Source organism: Denticeps clupeoides, chromosome 9, assembly GCF_900700375.1.
Source record: "Denticeps clupeoides chromosome 9, fDenClu1.1, whole genome shotgun sequence".
In the NCBI taxonomy this organism is placed as follows: Eukaryota; Metazoa; Chordata; class Actinopteri; order Clupeiformes; family Denticipitidae; genus Denticeps; species Denticeps clupeoides.
Genome location: NC_041715.1, coordinates 9826838 through 9850914, shown reverse-complemented (window position 1 = coordinate 9850914; position 24077 = coordinate 9826838). Strand labels below are relative to the sequence as shown.

The 24077-nt window shown below is 42.2% G+C and overlaps 1 protein-coding gene across 1 annotated transcript; it reads left to right on the top strand.

The window, feature by feature from the left end:
• The first annotated feature begins 1836 nt into the window (after window positions 1-1836).
• Window positions 1837-9482, top strand: cnga4 (cyclic nucleotide gated channel subunit alpha 4). Its single transcript, XM_028991343.1, has 7 exons — window positions 1837-2053; window positions 2265-2366; window positions 2706-2812; window positions 4178-4847; window positions 7087-7246; window positions 8528-8693; window positions 8860-9482. Exons 1-7 carry the CDS (start codon window positions 1935-1937, stop codon window positions 9480-9482), a joined length of 1947 nt encoding a protein of 648 aa, XP_028847176.1. The 5' UTR covers window positions 1837-1934.
• The last annotated feature ends 14595 nt before the right edge of the window (window positions 9483-24077 follow it).

The following is a 24077-nucleotide window of genomic DNA, read 5'->3' as shown; positions in this document are numbered from 1 at the left end:
ACCTTGACTCATAATAGGATAATGGGTTGTGGAACATTCTGAAGTGTCGACTTGGCCTCTTAATTTCCCCAGATCTCAATCCACTCGAGCATCTGTGGAATGCGGGAATCTGGGGAAAAAAACAAGTCTAGTGATCGCTTCACAACTTACAGTAAGCACTTGCTGCTGATAACTTTGGTGCCGGAAACCACAATGCACCTTCAGAGTCTGTGTAAAGCCCAAGCCTCAATGGGCCAAGGACCTGTCTCTTTAAGGTTGACTTTGTGGGAGGAGTTGAAGCCTACCAGCTCCACCTACCATCTGCCTATTGGTCAGCTCCACCTATATAAAGAGACTTCGGATGGTGTTCTGGAGGTCCCCAGGGTCTGCTAGGCCCTTACTCTTTTGGAAGGTCCCCAGGCTCCACAGAGCTCTGCATTCGTGTGTCTTGTTGCTATGTGTGATAGACCCTTTGTTGTTAGCCTGTGTTAGCCAGTTAGCTTTATGTGAGCTTTTTGTAAACTTTTGTGCGTGTTTGAGTTATCCCCGCTGGTTAGCTGTGCTGAGTCCGCTGTTATATTGTACCTGTTAGCTCACTGTAATTAAATGAACTGTTTGTATGCTTTGTTTGGTTGTGTGTGTAACAGGGGACGTCCTCCTCTCCACACCCGTTTCTTAGACCCCTAGACCTAGGAATGTGACACTGCTGAGTACATTTATAGTGGCCTTAATGAAAAAAAGTGTCTAAAAAGAATTGTGCAGATGATTCACCAAAACCAAAATAAATGTAAAAGGTTTCTGTGAAACTAATTAAAGGTTTATCATCTTCCCAACAGTAACTCTGACTGTTCAGGGGAAAAAAAAAGTGTAAAACGTACAAATAATAAAATACACACAATTTATAACGTGGCAGTGGTGGCCTAGCGGGCAAGGAAGCAGACACGTAGTCAGAAGGTCGTCGGCAAGATGCACCGTCCCCACACACTGGTCCCTGGGGCGCCTGTCGCGGCTGCCCACTGAACACCAAATGTGACTGGTTGAAAGCAGAGGACACATTTCCTTGTGTCACCGTGTGCTGTTCTGCAGTGACTCACTTCACTTTCACTTTTTAGACTTTAATAATGTTATTTCATGTTGGTATCTAGAGATGCTAGATACCAACAAGAATTGGGAGTTGGTCTCTCCCAACTCTGCAGACTAATGAATGATCTACAAAGAAAAAGTAAAGGTTTTTGCCAGTGTGCTACACAGCAGAGCGTACAGTGACAAGACGAAATGTGTCGTCTGCATTTAATCCATCACCCTTGGTCCACGCTCTTACCCGCTAGGCCACCACTGCCCCCAGGAAAAAAAGAATATAGATAAGAGTAACTTTCTATATACACACAATGTCGTTGTTTAATAAAAATATTAATGTTCTGCAATAAATGGTTAAGGTTTGAGTTGAGATCTGCAAACCATTTAGTGTTTTTTTTTTTTTTTTTTTTGTGTCCTGTGGGTCACTGAGGTCATTCCAATCAGGAGGTTTACTCACTTGTAGTAACCTTTACCTCCATCTGTTCCTCCAGCTATACATACCCCACCTACATACGTGTATTTATACTTCATTATATTATTACTGCATAGATCCTTTAGCACAAGTGATACACGTTCGAATACTATAAACTGGCTTATATCCTCAAGCTCAGATGCAAAATCAGAGCATGCAAGGATCTCCTCCCCAGTAAAAGCCCATCTCCACATGCCTCCATTGGTTGTCCCAGGAAACCTCCTGGTACTGCAGGCATGGCAACCAGCATCACCTGGCAGCTGCGTTGCACAGGTAGGGGAGCTTGTTGTTACGCGGGCGAACACAGGCAGTGTGACGCCGCTCTTCTCGGCTGTGTGTGCGTGTGGAACTTTTTAATCACGGACAAATCATTTCGTATTGTGAATTTTACCATTAAACCTGTGAGATGAGCCGCTGGGCGCAGCTGCTGAGGTGGCACCGCACACAGAAAGAGGACGAGAGCAGAGAGGCGAAGACAGAAGCAGCAGAAGAAAAGAAGGCAAAAGAGCAAAAGCCAAAAATTAAGTAAGTGGTCAATGTTTAATGTAGTTTGAGGACACAAAGCAAGTTATTTAAGCCAAAATGTCTCAATTATCCGGTACGAATGCAGAGTTTTTCATGCTTTGTGGAATATGGAAGTAAATGTGGCCAAAAACTTTACAATGTGTGTTATAATAAGCTCAGTAACTTATTCCTCTGATGAATTTGCATTTTATTCTCTCTCTCTCGCTCTCAGCTGGAGAGAATGGGTGATAGACCCATCTGGGGACTTTTATTATGGGTGGCTGCAGTTTATGACGCTCCCAATCTCCTACAACTGGGTCATTATCATCTGCAGGTGGGTGAGCCGGGCAGCCGGGCAGTGACGTCACAACCATGACAGATTTTCTGATTTATCCAAGCGATATTAAAATATAATATTGTCTCACCTCAACCTTTTCTTGTAGAACGTCCTTATATTAATTATAATGCCTGTAGAAAGTGACAAACAGGTCTCTACAGCTCTGTTATTCCCTTGTTCTATCATCTATCCCTTGTTAATCATTATTATTTGTGTTTTTCACGTTTTGTCCTTTCCTGAATAATTTCAGTCACTGTTGGTAAAGAAAAAAAAAACAGTTTTTGCATAGTACTATAATTTTATGAAAGCTTGGCTTGATTCGCTTTTTGCTGGCAGGTCATGTTTCTATGACATTGAGGAAAATTTCCTAGCAGTGTGGCTCACTCTGGATTACATCTCGGATCTGGTGTACGTGGCTGACACCGTGGTCAGGTTTCGCACAGGTTGGTGAGCATACAACCATCAGTATTATCTTAAGGATTAACTAATTGATCATTTTTCACTAGTAAATCCATTTTCCAGTTCGGGCCTCCACACCTGCGAAAGGTTTCAACACTCATACAGAATGTTCGGCCAATTTTTAAAAAAATTTTCATACTGAATACAACCGATTCATAATCAAGGGCAAATCATAAATGCTGAAACAGACCCATAATCTGAAGGTTGTCGATTTGAATCCTAAAATGCCAAGGTACCACTGAGCAAAGTATCGTCCCCACACACTGCTCCCCAGGCGCTTGTCATGGCTGCCCACTGCTCACCAAGAGTGATGGGTTAAATGCAGAGGACACATTCCTTTGTGTTACCATGTGCTGTGCTGCAGTGTTTCACAATGTCAATCATTTCACTTTCACAGAAGAATTCTAATGTTCTGAAATATTTTATGGACTGCCATTTTTGACAATGTGTCATTGCTCATGAAGACATACAGTACAGGCCAAAAGTTTGGACACACCTTCTCATTCAATGTGTTTTCTTTATTTTCATGACCATTTACTTTGGTAGATTCTCACTGAAGGCTTCAAAACTATGAATGAACACATGTGGAGTTATGTACTTAACAAAAAGTGGAGACCTGACCTCCACAGTCACCAGACCTGAACCCAATCGAGATGGTTTGGGGTGAGCTGGACCACAGAGTGAAGGCAAAGGGGCCAACAAGTGCTAAACACCTCTGGGAACTCCTTCAAGACTGTTGGAGAACCATTTCAGGTGACGACCTCTTGAAGCTCATCGAGAGAATGTCAAGAGTGTGCAAAGCAGGAATCAGAGCAAAGGGCGGCTATTTTGAAGAAACTAGAATATAAAACATGTTTTCAGTTATTTCACCTTTTTTTTGTTAAGTACATAACTCCACATAGTTATGTACTTAACAAAAAATTCAAAGTTTTGATGCCTTCAGTGAGAATCTACCAATGTAAATGGTCATGAAAATAAAGAAAACACATTGAATGAGAAGGTGTCAATAAATAATTCATTTTAGCATGTTATTGTTTTTAAATGAACAACTTACAAGACCTATTATTTTGTGAATCCAAAAAGCAAAAATATACGCTGTTCAAAACAAGGGTATAAAACAAAGTGTTCAAAACAAAAAAAAGACATCCTAGATCTGAATGAATGAAATATTCTTATTATTATTATGTGTGTCCAAACGTTTGGCCTGTACTGTATATATATATAAAAAAAACAAAGTTGTTCAAATGTCTAAATAACGTGAAGCACATGACATCAACCCTCCACGTATAATCAGATGTTCTTTAATCCAGCCCAGTGTATAGTGTGTGTGCACATGTGTTGGACTGCAGGGTTCCTGGAGCAGGGCATCCTGGTGTGCGACCTGGCCCGCCTGAAGAAGCGCTACCTGCGCTCCTCTCGTTTCCCGTGGGATGTGGCCTCCCTGCTGCCCACCGACCTGCTGTACCTGCACCTGGGCGTCCACAGCCCGCTGGTCCGGATCAACCGGCTGCTGCGCACCCCGCGCCTGTCCGAGGCCCTGGAGCGCACGGAGACGCGGACGTCCTACCCCAACGTCTTCCGCATCGCCAAGCTCATGCTCTACATCTTCCTGCTCATCCACTGGAACGGCTGCATCTACTTCGCCCTGTCCAACTACCTCGGCTTCGGCATCGACGCCTGGGTCTACCCCAACGTGTCGGACCCCGACTTCGGCTCCACGCGCCGCCAGTACTTCTACTGCTTCTGGTTCTCGTCGCTGATCCTGACCACGATCGGCGACACGCCGGAGCCGGCGCTGGTGGAGGAGTACCTGTTCATGGTCGCAGACATGCTCATCGCCGTGCTGGTCTTCGCCTCCGTGGTGGGGAACGTGGGCAACGTCATCACCAACCTGCAGAGCCGCGACGACGTCTTCTTCCCCAACCACGAGCTGGTGAAGAGCTACCTGCGCAGCCGGCGCATCAGCAAAGACCTCCGCAAGCGAGTGGACAGCTGGTACCAGCATCTGCACATCAACAAGTGCGTCTTTTCCACAGCTGCATGTTGAAGTGTGGTACCAGCAACGTGGCGTTGCTCAGAAAATGTGCTTCAATAACACATCATATCATATACTGTGCATTTTTATCGTGTGTTGTTTAACTTGTAACTACTGAACGGAATTGCGGTCGACAAGGCTACTGAAGCACTGCATTATGGGATCTGTAGTTTGTGTCTCATCAAGGCTTCCTATTGCCGGGCCATAATATTAGATTATTAATATATTATGTTAAATTATCATGGCCCGCGCCCATGAACTAGAGCCATAGATATAGAATTACTAGAGGCCACATTCGCTTTGTTCGCAACGTTGCCAAATAGCTCGACAATTATTATTTGGTCATTATTTCATCACAATGATTTAATGAGCCTGAAATTCTTGAATACTTGAAATTCTTGAATACTTGAAGTTAAATTGATCATCTGAGATAATCTAGTTACTTCAATAAATAATTCATTTTAGCATGTTATTGTTTTGTTTTTTAAATGAACAACTTACAAGACCTATAATTTTTTTAATCTAAAAAGCAAAAATATACACTGTTCAAAAAAATAAACAAAAAAAGACATCCTAGATCTATATCTTATTCTTATTAAATACTTAGTTTTTTACATAGTTGAATGTGCTGACAACAAAACCACACAAAAATGATAAATGTAAATCAAATGTATCAACCCGTGGAGGTCTGGATTTGGAGTCTCCCTCAAAATTAAAGTGGAAAAACACACTACATGCTGATCCAACTTTGATGTAATGTCCTTAAAACAAGTCAAAATGAGGCTCAGTAGTGTGTATGACCTCTCTTCAACGCCTGGGCATGCTCCTGATGAGGTGGTGGATGGTCTCCAACCAGCTCCTGGACAGTCTGTTGTGCAACATGGGGTTGGTGGATGGAGCAAGACATGATGCCCCAGATTTGCTCAATTGGATTCGTGTCTGAAGAACGGGCAGGCCAGTCCATAGCTTCAATGCCTCATCTTGTAGGAACTGCTGACACACTCCAGCAACATGAGGTCTAGTATTGTCATTAGAAGGAACCCAGGGCCAACCGCACCAGCATATGGTCTCACAAGGGGTCTGAGGATCTCATTTCGGTACCTAATAGCAGTCAGCGTACCTCTGAGGAGCAGTGGTTAGGGTTGAATCCCGAACTGCCAAGGTTCCACTGAGCAAAGTACCATCCCCACACACTTCACCCACCAAGAGCTCACCAAGAGTTAAAAGCAGTGGACACATTTTGTTGTGTTCACCATGTGCTGTGCTGTGTTTCACAATGACAGCCACTTCACTTTTCACTTTACATGGCTGTGCGGCCCCCTAAAGAAATGCCACCCCACACCATTACACACCCACTGCCAAACCGTTCATGCTGGAGAATGTTGCAGGCAGCAGAACGTTCTCCATGGCATCTCCAGATTCTGTCACATCTGTCACATGTGTTCAGTGTGAATCTGCTTTCATCTGAGAAAGAAGACCAAATTCCAAAATGGTGTTGAATGGTGTTGGGCTGTAAACACAACCCCGGCCTGTGGACGTTGGTGCCACCTGCATGGAGTCTGTTTCTGAGCATTTGAGCAGACAAATGCACATGCTGGAGGTCATTTTGCAGGGCTCTGGCAGTGCTCCTCCTGTTCCTCCTTGTACAAAGGCGAAGGTAGTGGTCCTGCGGCTGGGTTGTCGCCCTCCTACGACCTTCTCCACGTCTTCTGATGTACTGGCCAGAGCCTCCATGCTCTAGATACTACGCTGGCAGACACAACAAACGTTCTTGCCACAGCTCACATTGATGTGCGTCCTTTATTTCTTTGAGCAGTGTATATATTGGGTATTGGTTTCATTAACACGTAGATGAGAGTATACATAGTGACAATGTTTTATATTTTATAAAAAAATGTTTTTGATATAGTCACAGGCATTTTGGACCCAGTGAATTTGATTTTTGTTTAATAATTCTAAAATCATCAATAATTTGTTCAGAGCTTTCATTTGACATGTATATCTCCCCAATTTATGCCCAAAATGTCACGTACACCATAAATTTGATATGATTATAAAACTTTATCTTAATTATAATTTTGAGTGTTGAGGTATCTGAAGTACGTCAGTATTCTTTTAAAAGACTGTAAAATTGGCTGCATTTCACACCAAATTAAGAATAAAAGCCTCAACTTAATTGATAGCTGCGATATTTTACAGGAGTTGCTCTCTTTGTTTTTACAGGAAGATCACACGTGAAAATGAGATCCTGCAACTTCTGCCTGACACTCTGCGTACCGAGATCGCCGTGAGCGTGCACCTCCCCATCCTGTCAAAGGTCACCATCTTCCAGAACTGTGAGACTAGCCTGCTGGAGGAGCTGGTGGTAAAACTCACGCCGCAGGTAGCAGTCCGGTGTGTTACAGAATGCTCTCGTATCACCTCATGATGGCGAATGCCTTTTTATTCACAGATTTGTCAAAGAGTGACTCTTAGTTGACGGGTTATTTAAACCAAAGTGCATTTTAAAGTGAAAGTGATACACAGCACAGCACACGGTGCACTGGACAAAATGTGTCCTCTACATTTTACCGTCACCATTAGTGAGCAGGAGGCGGTCATGAAAGGTGCCCGGTGAGCAGTGTGTGGGGATGGTGCTTTGGCAGTTTGGGATTTGTACCTGCACCAGGCCACCACTGCCCCTTTTGAGTTACAGCATAGGTTTTCATTGCTCCTGCTTCCTCAGTTCTGCTCATTTTACTGTTACAAATGAGTTCTAAAGTCACATATGTGGCAGCTTTTAATATAGCGCTCTCTGCAGCAACACACCCAAAATTGTTGCATTTATTTGCCATGGCAATAACTGTCATAGCTTTAAAAGATTCCTGGGGTTAAATGCCGGCTGTTTTTTTTTTTCCGCTCAAGTGATCCAGTGGACGAGTCTGGGTTTGGTGGATGAAGGGTACTTACCTGACTGCATTGCGCCAAATGTAAAGTTTAATTTTATGCTCCCAACTTTGTGGGTTGAGTTTGGGAACGACGCTTTCCTGTTCCAACATGACTGCACACCAGAGCACCAACCAAGGTCTATGAAGACCTGGACAAGCACAAAGCCCTGACCTCAACTAGAGGTCTGAACCTTCTCTGGTCTCACGATTCGATTAAATTACGATTATCAATGAATCACAATGCATTCTTTAAAATTTTCTACATTACTTCACTTGATGTTTTGATTTTGCCACAATAAGCACCTGATAAATGCCTGGCTCAGATGTCCATTGTGTCAGGTGAGCGCAGACAGAACGGCGACCTTTTTTTCTGCTTATTGGAGCAAATCTAAACCTGCTTTCAGAACAGTGGAGAGTTGATACGTCCCTTGATATGCGTGGTTTTTAAATTCCCCGGTAAGATGACAATGTCATGTTGCGGCTCTGTTGCGGCTCTCTTAGCTCACCGCTAAATGCCAATACTTAAGGCACGTTTTATTTTGTTATCACTTCATTTAAATCTTCATATCTTTGTTAGCCAGTATTGAAATAATAATTCTAGTGAAGTAATAGCTCAAAGGGATTAGTTTACATTTAGTCTCCTCGATTTCAATTTCACACACACATTTCAGTGTAAGAGACACAGGTTCCCACAGGCTCTGCGGTCACCTGTGCCTCCATTCCCTGTGCTCCTTCAGGTGTACAGTCCCGGCGAGTACGTGTGCAGGAAGGGGGACGTGGGGCACGAGATGTACATCATTAAGGATGGGAAGTTGGCCGTGGTGGCCGATGACGGGGTCACGCAGTTTGCGGTACTGGGGGAGGGCACCTTTTTCGGCGAGATCAGCATCCTCAATATCAAAGGTAACGGATTTGCAGCTGCTATCAGCTAGCAGATGCCATTTTGGGGACATGTTGCCATGTTAATGTACAGTATAATGTCACCTGGGCTTCCAGCTTGAAACACATGTAGGACTCCTGAGTCTCTCTTCCTTGTAGAAGGAAGTCTAAAAAATCCCTTTTATTACAGGGAACAAATCTGGCAATCGCAGAACGGCCAACATCCGCAGCATAGGTCACTCTGACCTCTTCAGTCTCTCCAAAGAGGACCTGATGCACACCCTGTCAGAGTTCCCCGCTGCCAAGCAGCTTCTGGAGGAGAAGGGCCGTCAGATTCTGACCAAGATGGGCATGCTGGAGGAGAATCTCGGCGAGGGGGAGAATGAGGTGAAGGTGGAAGTTCGGATGCAGCAGCTGGAGGAAAACCTGGAGGCTCAGCAGACCAAGCTGGCCCGGCTGATCGCCGAGCTCGAGTCCACCGCCCGCAAGATGGAGGCCAGGGTGGATCAGCTGGAGCTGCAGACTGAGGGCTGGGAGGGCATCGTGGCGGAGGGGGGGGAGGAGGAGGAGGCGGTTGAGCGGGGTGGAGGTGTGGGAAGAAGGGGGGAGAGGGAAGGAGGGGATGGGGAGGGCGAGGTGGAGGGGGAGAGAGGAGAGGGAGACGGGGCTGATGGCGTGGAGAGCAAGAAAGAGAGAGAGGTGAAGCACGGATTGAAACAAGTGACAGAGGTGGATGAATCAGACAGAGAGGAGAGCAAAATAGGACAAGAGGAGGATGTAGATGAAGATGGAGCTGAAAGAGAAGAACAGTAATCAGGGTTCAAAATGTACAGAGAAGGTTCTGTAGTGAAATTAAAACTAAAATATTAATTTTCAAAGATTTACTTAGCACGGATAAACACTTGCTTTAACATGATCTACTACGTGAGGATCTGTATCAATTTATTTTCAAAATGATGTACTTAAAATGTGAAACAAATAATCAAATCATGTATTATTTATTATAATTTAACCATATTTTATTTCCACATTTCAGCATTGTTTATTTGTGTAATTTATTCTAAAATATTATAAATTAAGATATCATCAACATAATAATACGCTATTCCAATTTTCAATATTTTTATATATTGTATTAATAACATTTCTTTTTCTTTTTTGTAACCAGGAAGACCTGCACTAACACGGCCTGACCACTAGGTGGTAGCAAATATTAATTTATATCGCCGCTTCAATCTTCTGGTGATTTTATTCCTCTAAACATTATTCCTCTAAAACTGCAGCAATGGACTTTAAATGTACGAGACATGTTTCATCGCTCTTGTGATATTTGACGTTCCTTGAGAAATGTAAGTGAGAAATGTGAGTGGCACAGATGGTGACCCGTGAATGGCTGCCAGGAGGGACACAGTGACTCGGTGGAACAGGGGCCACTGGAAGACAAAGCCTGAACAGATTTCACTGATTTTTAATCAGTCTTGTGGCCTTCCTCTTTCTGTGTTAACCCTCTGCTTCTGTGAGCATGTCTCCGCTGGGACGCTAACACCTGTTTAGTGTGTGGGATTATTTAATTATGATGAATATGGATGAATAAAGATTATTTATACATAAAAACATTGCATTTATGTGATTCAAAGATTATAATGAACGTTACTTGCTGGATGTAAGTGGGTGCTACAGAGACCTAATTACTGAATAGTATCTTTTGGATTTTTTTTTTTTTTTTTTTAATTTTAGGGATATTTTTTAAAACTGATCATATTCTCTATTTTAATTGAAGATTTGTAATTTATTGTAAGTGGATTTAGCTGATAAGTAAAGTACTTGCTAAATGTAATTATTTCTATTTTTTCTTTTAATGTAGACATGGTATGCCAGGAAAAAACACATGAGTGCTAAATTTGATGATGCAGAGTCATGTAAAACATCTTAAAACAGAAGTGAATGAAACTGAAGTGATTGTCATTGTGAAACACTGTGGGGACGGTGCTTCGCTCAGTGGCACCTCAGTAGTACCTTGGCAGATGGGGATTCGAACCGTCAACCTTCTGATTACGGGGCCGCTTCCTTAACCGCAAGGCCACCACTTGCTGTCAACGCTCAAGTTTGTACTGCTATTTACGTGTCCCTGTAACCTACAGCGTCTGTTTACCATAGTCGGTAACTTGCACAATTTGTCATGATATTGTAACAAATTGTTGTATTAAAAATTTTTCAGTCAGAAGATTCTCTACAGATTCTCGGCCTGTATGAAACACAAATGTTCATGGCAGAAAAGTGCAGAACAGCTTGCCATGTGACCGGTCAGAGTGGCCAAGCTGACCCGAAAAGGCTAAGGCTCCTGCCACTTACCCAAATACTGCTGCTTACCACGTACTCCACTTTGTGGTCACTTCATGCGTTCCTTCATGGCTGTGACCTCTTCCAGCAAAATATTTATTATGGGGGCAAAACCGTGCAGCACACAGGATTGTGTTGTGACATCAGCACTACCGACCCCTTCTGAGACCTTTTCCAGATCACCATCGCCAGCCTACTGAGTCAAGCCACGCCCCCTCGTCTTCTGTTTCACTTGAGCACGGCAACATAAAAGGACTTCCTGTTTGTCACCTTGTCATTTGTTCTTGACCCTGTTTAGTCTCTGCTCCCGAGATTTGCCAAAGAGAGCAAACAGCCTGTTCTGTCTGAATCACAATCTAGTCAGAGTCTTGTGTCCAGTTAGAAATCCCGTTCTCTGTCTACGTCTGTTTGACCAGCAGTACTCATCTCTCCGTGGCTGGCGAGCGTAGGGTTACCTGATCGTCTCCAATGACGTTCCTTGCTTGTCTTTCCCCGTCCCCTTCTCCAACGCACCCTACTACAAAGTACTACCCCTTACGTGTTGTGAGTCCTTTTGCTTTACGTGTGTCCAGTTTCGGGTTTTCAGTTTTGATTGTCTCTTGTTCTGTGCCGCGATATGAGCCACGTGCTGCCAGACTGAGTGGAGCTTTGTATTTCATGTTTTGTCAAAAATGTGAGATATGTTTTTTTTTTTTTTTTTTACATTTACAGCATTTGGCAGTTGCTATTTATTTATCTATTTTTAAAATCGAATATTGAAAATGTACTTAAGAACTCCTTAGTCCAAATATTTTCTAAACAGGAAGGTCTTTAGTTTGCTTTTGAGGATCTTTAGTGACTCAGCTGTTCGGACATCTAGTGGAAGTTCATTTCACCACCTAGGAGCCAGTGCCTTCCTCATTGTAGAATCAGATGCACTTTTTCTGTTCCAAAGTATGGAAGGTAAAATCTATTTGATCAAACTAAATGGGAACTAAGTTGCAGGTCACGAATGACCATGGTGCCCCTTTCCTTCAAACCAGAGATGCTGATCTTTATTTTATTTGATTCTCAGTTCTTGCTAAATTCTTTACACAGATGCACCTCCACTGTCAAGTATTTTGTTTTCTACCTCACTGATTCTAACCAGAAATATATTACGTATATTAAATGCCAATAAAGACATTAAATATTAACTCGCAAACAGCAGTGCAACTTTTTGGAAAATACTCATTTTTTATTTGACCTTCAGTTCACAAAATATTAATTTTGAACAGTTGACCCCTCAGCCCTTTCAGACTGGCTTTTCATGTATTTTTACCATGAATAATTAAGAGGCAATGGCTGAGGTGCTGATTCCTGCAGTGTTTAAAGATTTTAAAGTGAGGAGCATCAAGTACATCTAGTCAGTCTCAGAGGATGAGACATTTTCAAACATAGTGTATTGGCAAAACAGGACTTTGCTTAGGAATTAGTTAGATTGAACACCAACAATTATTAAGTAAATAAAAACAGAAGCCTAATCTGATACTAAATTGACTCCTGAATGGGACTAATTTAATGAAATTAAATTAAAGGCATCTTGTTAACATATGTAATGCAACCAGTGATCAGGTTCATATGGGTGTGTGAGTAGACACATCTGAAAGCACATCTGAAAGCTCTTCTTCATTATTCAGTAAAATATTATTATGTAGTAACTGCAAAGGGGCAGAAACAGGTAATAATAACATTTCCTTCAAGAATGACTATGTACTGTAATTACAGGCCCTCAAACTTGCAAAATTTAGCCATGAATGTGAATTTATTTTATGGTTTTGGGTTTAGGTGAATAAACACATCAAAACACTTTCACAATCCTAGAGAAATGTAACTGCAGCATGGACGTTAAGCATGTGTAACACCAGAAGAAAAAAGATTGGAAGAGAACTTCGTCCATTCCGAAAAAAAATCTGTATTATGACCCTATACAACACGTTAACACTCCTAGAGCTCTGTTGGTAGAACCGGATTCCCATTCCTTGCATATCTATTAACCACACTGAATGAAAAAAGGCATCAATAGTGATGCTTCCTGAAGTGTTTAGGGGTTAACCGGTCTTAAAGCCTGGAATAAAGTTTGCTTGATCTTATCCTGTATAGGACTGTTTGACCAGAAGACATTTATGTCTCGGTGGTACTTTATCCACATCGAATAACTCCTAAGGCAGATATGAACTAAAGCAGCCACTGGCCAGCTGACCCTTCACAGTTGACCCTGTGCTGAAGCTGTTTTATTAAGATCTTTCGGAATATAGAACATTATCCATTGCACGAGGCAGCAGCTCCTGATGAATGCATCCCAGATGCATCCCAAATAACCCTGTCAGTAGATGTTTGTGCAGTTACATAAATTATATAGATCTTGCTTGTAATTGGAACATATTCCTGCTTTATTGTTTCGGGTGTTTCAGCACCTAGATCCAGATGTTCCGTGCTCCCAGCAAGCAGCTTGGAATTAAATCAGCAAATCAAGGTCTGAGGGAGAATAATGACGGCAATAGCGTCAGGCACACAATTGCATAATCGTCATGGCATTGCGCTTCACTTAAGATCAGAGACATGAGGCAACTTTACACAATTGCAACATTTACCCAGTTTCATTTACCAATCCACCGCGCTAAAATATGCAGTATAGTCTGGCGCTTCAGGTGGGGCTGCAGATTTTCAGACAGCTTTATGCAAATGCAATGCTCAAGGTGGAATGAAGCAGAACTGTGCAATTGCTGATGAACTTTTTCTAACAAGGAAAATGTGTGTGAAATGTGTGTGTGTGTGTTCAATATTCTAGGTCCACACAAGGGAAAAAAATGTGTATAATTTGAGGAGTCCACAATGAAAGTGAAGGGATTATCACTGTAATGGGATGTGAACCCATCACCCTTAGTGAGCAGTGGGCAGCCATGAAAGGCATCTGGGGAGCAGTGTGTGGGGACAGTGCTTTGCTCTGGTTCAGGATTTGAACCTGCAACTTTCCAATTACGGGCACTTACCTGCTAGGCCAACCACTTCCCTGAAACGATTCTAAAATTTGAAGCTACAGAATGTTGCTTTGAAAGACATGTAAAGTTTAAAAGTAAGGTTAGGTATTACAAAGAGACATTTACATTTATAGAACTTGCTTTACATTACTAGAATTTTTTTTGATGGGCCACCTCAAAGCTGTGTTTGCGCATGTGTGTGTGAATAGACCTGCAATAGACCTGGAAACTCTTATTACATTGAAATAGATACACACATAAAATACATATGCTCAGTATTGATTCTAATATTGATAATCATAGGTCCACACAAAATCATGTGTGCAGAGTGTGTGTGTGTGTGTGTGTGTGTGTGTGTGTTTGTTATGTTTTCATAAATATGGAAATAGTTGAGGTAGATTACTGTCCTCCCCAAAGGCAGTGGATGGTGCTGAGCTCCTTATTGATTCATTCCCGGTCTGTCAGTCATTCTCCGTCTTCACAAACATCAATTTCTAGCATATAATTTTACAGCAACAATCAGGGATCCAAAATGAGTTGGAACGGCACAAAGGAGAACAGATGGCACCTAATTGCCACGCGTCGGGAACAAGGGGGTCCGTTTTTACCGGCCCCACAGGACAGGGAGCTTCGGAAATGCAGGTGTGGTTTGTTTGATGAGAATATGGCCCAAGAAACAGGCCTGAGGCGCCGGCAAATGCATCCCTGGGCCCAGAACACTGGAGAGGGCTCCTCCAAACCATGATAACCGTAACCTCATTACCAAAAATGGGAGGCACTTTGAACATTTTAATCACGTCAAACGGCTACTCTCAAAATCCCCGCGTCCCCCCCAATCCACGCCCATCCCACCTGGGAACGTGGAGCCCTGCTCATCTGCCACGTGATTGATGAACGAAATATTCATCCGTGCTCAACTGGAAATTTTCTGGAAATGTTGTGAATTAAATAACAAGAATTCGGCTCAAATGGAGCAGGTGCCTTGAATCACCGAAATGAATTTATCCTTCCCTCCTTCCACACAGAAATGTGCAATATGTGGTGTAACATCATTTATAAACATGCAATATAACCTGTACCCAAACAGATGGGCTTTCACACCACAGGAGCCACACAAGGGGAAACAGAGAAACATTCCAACTTGGGAATATTGGTCTGAACTTCCAACACTGATAAGATAACGCTGCTGTTGGAGGTGTGATTAAGAAAAAGAATGTAATTAGAAAAAGTTAAATGATGAAAATATACAAATGTTATAAAATGCTGTCATCACAGCAGACACCGAAGAGGTTTTTTTATTTTTAGGTACCCAAATGTTTGTTCTGTTCTCATTCCATAGTTTTGAGTCCTCAGTCTTGAAGGCTAAGTGTGAAAAAACTCAATTGGTAGAATACAAATGTGTATTTATATGGTTGCTGTTGATACATTGTCATTTAAGGTGGAATTTTTACCACATTTTTCCTTGTTGTGTGATTAAGAAATAGCATTTTAAATGGTCCACACAATTTTATCTGATGGAAAACACTTCACTAATCCATCATCGCACTGTGATGTGCATCGAATCGATACTTGTAAAAATGAAAGAGCGATGTGTTGGGAACCCAATTTTGGAAACCGGAAAGCCTTAACCTGAACTGATGCTAATTATGTGATCCTGCACTTTAAAATAATCAATATATTTTATGAGGAAAATACTCATCAATACTCAAAAATCCAATACCGCTACAATTTTGCAATGTGGTGAACTACACAGGTCTGACATGGCTTGAGAACAGCATCCACAGTAGTTTAGCCTTGAGGAGGCTCTGTGTGTCCTGGTTATTGGATGTGAGATGCACTTCACTTTTGCACTTTTCGTTGCAACTCAAGGTCGTAGCTCCATGTACAGTTTTACTTTGCATTTTGGCAGTGATAAACGAAGCACAATGTGCATGATTTAAAGTCCAAAAAATTGATATATAGGTCTCTCACTATAAATTCAGATTCCCAAAAAAGATTCCAAAATTTTCAAAACTTGTTGGTAATTTTGGGCTGCCTTTGGAAACCAAGGTTCAGTAAGATGAAGAGCTCGAGAAAAATGGGTCTGCTACAGGCTGAAGTTTATCAAAGTATATATGAGAATAAGATGCAGCGCTGCAGATAATTGGCCAATAAGAGACCTTAACATCCTCCTCCTACGTTGCATCCAGTGTGGTCATCAAACTTCCTGGCCGGCGGTAGATGATGAGCAATCTATCCTGTACGTTGCTGAGAGGAATATGCAGATCTCTTGCTCAGGTGGGTCTCATTTGGAGCTTAAGATTGGCAATTTAAAATGGAATGTTGTGGAAATGCCGTGAGGAATGCGCCGGAAATAGGATATGGCGTGAATTCTAAACGAGCCTTGCCGAAAGCCGAGGCGCTGTGTAATACTGCTCGCTCTTGTATCAAACTAATAAATTACTGCCCATCTCTCCGATAACCGGGAAAGAAAGAGTATGATTTAGCCAGCAGCTGTGACCCAGGGTTACCTAGCAACAGGTCGTGCCCAGGAAAAAAATGGAAAAGAAAAGAAACAGGTATGGAGCACCTCATGGCGGTCTCAGGGAAAGATGGAAGTTTAGATTTGTCATATACACACACGCACACACACACACACACACACACAATATCTCTCTCTCTCTCTCTCTCTCTCTCTCTCTCTACATATATATATATATATATATATATATATATAGAGAGAGAGAGAGAGAGAGAGAAATAAAAAAACAAATCCATTTATATTTATGTTATCATATGTAATAAAACTTAACATTAAAAATATTGAAATAATGGCAAAATAATGAACTGTTTTCCACTGTGTGTGAGTGTATCAGGGATACATTTGTCTTCATATGAACAACATATATGATGGTTTTTTTTGTGTGTGTGTGTGTGTGTGTGTGTGTGTGTGTGCCCGCGCGCGTTGCTGAGAGATTAAATGAAAGAAAGGGAGTGGGATAGAGATGGTCTCAGATGGATATGTCAGAGAACGGCTAGCGCTGATATTACCATCGTTAAATTGATTCAGTGCCCCTCTAGAGGGCCAGATTTACAGGGCCCGGCACTCAGGCCCGGCTCTGAGCTTCAGACAGCCCAGTAAAAGAGCTCCTTCAGTGGGGAAGGTCAGGCAGCAGCCCGGGGCATTACAGAAAACAAGCTTTTCAACCATCCAGAAGGAGCTATGCATGATACGCTTCTGATCATAAAATACTATATTTAAAAAAAATGAAGTTTGCTGTTTATTCAGTAAATTTATCAGTTCAGTCAACTAAATTGGATGCATTAAATCAAGTCCATATAGTTGATGGATTACAAAACAGCTCTCCCCACAGCATGTATACATTGCAAAACTCACAAAATGAAAAGTGTGTTGAACCTTGAGTCCAAAAAAAAAATGTGTGTTAATCTACATAAGGGCCTCACAAATCATGGTTTGTGTGTGTGTGTGTGTGTGTGTGTGTGTGTACTGTATGTGCATGTGAGCAATTTCAATTTACAGATTCATACACAAGTATCCTTGTGACGACAAGGCCACACATCCACGTGCCCCCCCCCCCTCTCTATGTCCCCACCTTCCCTCTCTTAGAAGCAGGCCTGCTATTGGATGAAGTGATGTCCACTCAAACGGATATGGTGGAGATACAGCGTGCTTGTGTTTTGTTCTGAAATGCATGCAGTGTGTGCCTCTGGGCATTCCACACACTGCATGCCTTTCTGTACATACATTTGGACATAGGCTCACACACACACACACACACACACACACAGACACACACGCACACACACACACACACACACACACACATACAGCAATATATGTTCATGTGCAATACTTAACTAATTGTATTTAGTTATTCTTTTATAAACACTCTGTTAGACACTCTATGCATGAGCTTAGCAGTGTTTATGTGTGTGTGTTTGTGTGTGAGTGTGCGCGCGCATGTGATCGTGTCTGTGTGTGTAGGTTTCTCTACTCAACCCACATGAATCATTTGTGAACTTGCTCCTTTGGTTAATTAATCTCAAAGGGGAGCCAATTAAGATCAGGGAGATTCAGAGCTTTCGTGCCCAGACATGCAGGGCCTGAGCCTACTCCCTCACAGACACACACACACTCACAGTTTTCTGTGCTGTCACTTGGTGTGTTTGTACAGTGTGGGACTGCGTATGTCTGTCCCATGCGGTTCTAAGGGCGTGTCTCCCCTACCAACCACCCTGCAATTTCTCCCATCAAGACATCACCCCTAACGCCCCCCACCTCGTGCCCCCCATGCTTGAGTAATCTTTTATTAATACCAACAAGTCTCTCTGTGCTTGCATCTGTGTGTGTGTGTGTCGATGCGTACATGTGTGTTCACGCGCGTGAGTGCGTTAGCCTCCATCAGTGATGCTAACGGGCAGATTAAAAAGGCATTTACCCCAACAAGCCTCCTGACAGTTTTTGCGCTTGATCCAGCTGTAATTACGCTTGAGGAAAATCGTCAGACAGAATCCACACCTGGTCTCTGTTCTCCACATTACACACCCAATCACATCGTTCGCATATTTAATGTTGTATTAACGCTCGTATAATTACTGCTGATTTGCATTACTTCATGCTATGTAGGTGTATACATTTGTTCTTTTTGGGAAGATCGGTGTGAGAGTGTGTGTGTGCATGTTCTGTGTGTGTACATGTCTTTATATTTTGTCCAAATATATATGTCCAAAACATTTGATTAGATTATTGCTGTACATAGTTCAGGGACCAACAGTGTAGTTTGCATGTAGGCAGAAATAGTAGGAAATACTAAAATACTAGGTAAAGAGGCAATAGTGTGTGTGTATCATACACACACAAATATATAGTACATTACTGTATTTACTTTTACACTGGATATACACTAATAAGGGGTTAATGTCACAGGTGAAAGAGTTAATTAATAGCCATGATTAATTTATAGATGAGTGAGAAGGACATTAATAGAAGTGAGAAGTGCTAGAAGTGCTAAATGATAAGAATCGTAAGCAGATGGGGGTGGGGGAACAGAATATGTGGCAGGTACTGGCAAGAGTGTAATAATTTTAATAGATATGGGAAATGAATGGGTGCTAACTGCATGCCTTCAGGTCTTGAAAAATCTTGTTAGATAGAGGTGCATAGACCTTTATAATGAAGACGTTGCATATAGATATACTAGAAGAAAACAAAGGCAGTAAAGGCAAAACCCAGGCATGAGGCTTTAAACCAGCCAGAGCAGGGTAGCAGGGTGATTGACAAAATGTCTACAAGTTCATCCTCTGGGTGTCAGAAATAATTACACAGAAATACTGACATGGGAGCAGCAGGTTCCTCATCTCCAAGACACAGATAACTACTAAGCCAAAAAAAGTGCTTTTTTATCCATTCATTTCTACAAATCCAAAGTTCATTTTGCAACTGGATGAGCCAGATTTGCTTTTGACCAGTGACGTTGAGTTTAGATCCTTGTGATTGATACCTTAATTGGTTGTGTGTGTGTGTGTGTAATGAATGTCTTTCATTTTCTTTGATTTTACAAATCTCTTGTAGGGTCTAAATATATTGTTTGCACATCTTGACTTTTAATATTAGAATGTTGACTTAACTCTAAATGTGAGATTTAACTTATCAGGATCTCCCTGGGCTGTAAGTCTCTCTCTCTCTCTCTCTCTCTCTCTCTTGCGCTCTCTCCTTCTCTCTCTGTCTTAACAGTGCCATTCCACCCATGACTTTGCACCCAGTTATTTCCCAATTTACACCTTACTTCTGCAGGACACACACACACAGACACACACACAGACACTGCAGGTGCGGCCTTGCATTCTCAAATCCTCACAGGAAGATGCACACACACACACACACACGCAAAACAAACTCACCCATACTGTTAGCAGACTCACGTATTATTTACGATCACACAAGCACACTGAAAGCGTTCAGGAGGTGTGAAGCCCACCCCTTGTGCACCCTCCCTTCTCCTTGGGAGGAGTAAGCGGAGGTTGCTCATGGTGCCGTGCCTGTTTGAAATGCTGTGCGAGGTGAGTTAATTGAAGCGGATGGACTTTTTAATAAAGTGTGCCGAAGAGGCAGCTGATAAACAGTCACACTGAAATCACGGGGGAAATCCTGTCCTTTCACTTTTCCACCCTCTCTTTCTCTCTACGGCTTGCGCCTCTCTCTCTCTCTCGGTTTTAATTACAGAACACAGGGTGTTCTAATTCCAACATCCATGCTTGGCGATATGCACGAGTCATTTGTCCATGTAGGTTGGACTAGATGGACATTTGGATGATACGTTTAGTTCTCAGACACCCATCCTCTCAGTACAAAAACAGCCTACAGACACAATGTCACTGGAGCACATATGGAATAAAAATGCTAATTGCAAATCCTACCCACAAGTAATATAACGCACAGGTTCCCTGTCAGTTGCCCTCCGTCAGGCAGAGGAGACGCTCCGTGGATGAAGATCAACAGTGAGACGTCATTTTCTAACTGATTGATCTGATGATAGGCCATATGCCCGTGTAAGTTCTCATTAATCTTTTACAAGCGTGTGTGTGTGTGTGTGTGTGAGAGAGAGAGAGAGAGAGAGAGAGAGAGAGAGAAAGAAGGGTAATACAGTGGTGCATGGTAAGCCGTAAAGAACATAGGGCAGAGCAAAAAACTGATTCGCAGGACAGAGAGATTGAGAGGCAGAAAGGGGGAACATAAACTCATTTCAGACACGATCTGTCACCACAAGGCTTGTCACTCTTCATTAGGGGCTGGTCACGGTGTTGTGGGGGGGTGTTACCCTCAGGGGAAAGGGGGGGGGGGGGGCAAGGAGCCCAGAGATGTTTGGGGTGGATGAGAAAAGAGAGGCAGGGAAAGAAAGAGAGAGGAGAAGGACGGAGCGAGAGAAGAGGGATGGGATGGTGAGGTTAAGCGTGGCAGCTGTGGAAGTCCCCAGGCCAAACACCAGCTCCCTATCACACTCACAATGTCTGTCCACTCCAGTCCTGTCACAATGAGACACACACACTATATGACACCTCCCACACACAAACACACACGCTTACACACAAAATGCAAAAATAAACGCCTTAAAGCAGACAGCCTTACACTCTCAGTACACATAAGAAATAAGACTGAAGATCTCATACACACACCCATGCATGTTGGGGGGATGAATATCACGGGGGTGACTCTTTGTCCGTGCATGTCTGTGTACTCTGGTGCGGGTTATGAGTATGATTTCTGACAGCAGAGTCCAGCACTGACAGTTCGGCGCCATGTGTTTCCATCCTCAGGAGCGGCCCAGACCAGCGCCTCCATAAATGCGAGCGGCAGGATGAATAAATCAGCAGGATCCACTGTTAAAACAGCTGAAATGGATCAACAGCGCAAAAACTTAGAATAATTCGGCATCGCATTTATTTTTATTATTATTCTTACTTTTCAATCCAGTCTCTTCGGCTCCTGGCCTGTGGTGTGGTACCTCGTCAAGGGCAGAGCCAACTCATCATCCCAATCATTTCACAACAAACACTCAAGCATGAAGCAGAATACTGACAGCGCCAAAAGAAATGGAACCTGTGCTGCTGGCGCTTTCTGTATCACAGATGTTCTGATGATTTTTTTCTTTCTTACACAATCAATATATTTAGTGCTCCATTGACATTTTGCAGGAAAAATATATTAGACATGCATTGGGAAATTGTTTTTTTGCATTGGCTCACACATCCACTAGACCAGGGAACTGTAGATATTGAACACATCCTATCGTATGTCAGACCTTTGCCCAGTATGCCTGGGATTGTTTCATGCATCAATTATTCAGAGACATATAGTTCAGTGGTTGTTGGAATACTGTAAATTAACAGTCTTCCACATAACAAACAAGTGCAATTGTTTGACAAGCATACTTTACATTTGTGGTATGTGCTGTTCTGGTGTCATCTTGTTAAACCTGCCTACAGGTCTACAAGTCTATTGTGAAGGAGAAAATTAGGAAAAATTGAAATATCAACAATTTGCATTTGATTAAAGTTATGACTGAAACCAATGTTATGAAAATGTTAGTTATCAGTAGGGTATGAGTGAGATGGTAATACTGATTAGTGACAGCAGGCTGCCATATGATGTCGCCAACTGGAACAACAACTGGTACTGACGATGCTTGTAACAAGTTCTTGTTTTGAACCAGATGTAAACACTTTAGGAACATCCAGTTTGGTGATTTAAAAATGGGATTAAAACATTCAATTTTGTCCCTCAATAACATGGTAAGGTTTTGTCCCACAGTAACCTCTGGTAAGGTTAATATAGCACTCCAAAACAATAGGTCTTAAGTAATGAGTGATTTCTTCTCCTACCAAACCCATAACAAAGCACAAAAAATGTTGTCAAAAGCACATTTAACATTATTTTATTTGTATTATTATTATTTGCAGAAGTATTGGTAAATGGGATTTCTACCATTCACCCAACGTCCTGCAATAACATTCCCCAGATGTTCCCGCAATGTACCTGCAATGTCTGCGGAACATTCAAGACATCCCAAACCATGGTGTGAAATTATTACAATTGCTAATTTTGGGTGGCATTGAATGGTTCAGAATGGTTCAATAGTTCAGTTCAAAAGTGCTTACTGGAATGACTTCAAATTTAACTTTGACAAAGTACAATTTATCCGCATATTATACAGTTTGTCCTGTATAGGTCAGTGTGAGTATTATGCTACAACAGGTACCTGAAACTGTCTTTCACATCCCCAGATATCAAATCTGTCCAGGACCAACAGAATAGACATATATCAGCCAGATGTTTCATTTGTGGTAAGTACATCATTTCAACATTATTTCAAACACAGAATTTGGTGATAAAGGGCAGTTTAGTGGCAGCCATTTTAGATCAACAGTTTGCTTTTGCTAGCAACATTAGCAGGTCGCATTGCTATCAGTGTGTAATAATCTTGGTAATTAATAATCTTAATTCTTAATTTTGGTCTCTTTGGTTGTGTATGATTTTTGTACAACCGATGCTGATATGGGTTTGTTCATGTGTTACATTTGTGTAAATGTGAGTGTGTATGATGGAGGTGTGCTGTGTTCAAGCTGTGCAGTTCGAAGTTTATGAAAAACAGCAATACAATTTTTTGCTACTGCCTCCCCCTTAAAAAGGGAATGGAATACATAAATCTTGTCTTAGTTAAATAGTGAGCCCCATCTGGAATTTAAAGCTGCATTATTATACTCCTGGGTATGAACAGCTCGCTGCTTTTGACTTTGCTAGAGTTGGTGGTGGAGGCTGAGAGACTTGGGACTTCCAGGTCCAGCACCTTTAGCATCTGCGTGCACCAAAGCCTGCATGAACTCATCAGGATACTGAGGGAGGTGGCATGCTGGGTGGAAGAGAATGAAACATTTTTGCTTCTTTTTTTTCCCTTAACCTCACTCCTCCTCATCCACTCCTCTGTCAAGTCCATCCCTCCTCTCTCTCCTCCACCCTGTTATTGGTCTGGTTACTATGACAACAGGGTTGATCGATTCAATGCCATCTGATTCCAAAACCGCAGAAAAAAAAATCATGACAGCAGATGGTTTCCAGGCTGCAAGGTCTTTTTCTGTGGAGAGAAAGAAAGAAAAAAGGAACAGAGAAAGAAGGAACCTGGTTCAATTAGACAGTACCAGTTGAGGTATGCATTGAGCTTAGGTGCATTCAAATCTTTTCAGACACTGTGATCTCATTTGAAGGTTAAAAACTTTAAACTTTGGTTTGTATAGAAGTTTTCTTTTCCATACAACTTTCTTTACAAATAGTTCCAGAGCAGTATGTAAGCCTGTATAGTCTTTTGTGCATCATTTTCTACACACACACACATACACACATGTCATTGTGTCTCTTCCCATTGGAGTGCCTGCATCAGCAAGTGAGAATTGGCTCAGCCAATTGGGGTGCATTTCCTGTTTTCTACAGCCATTTTAAATGTGAAATGAAAAATGGAGAATGGAGCTTTTGAAATCCAATTTTGAGTTGGTTCATTCATATCATAACAGTTTTTAG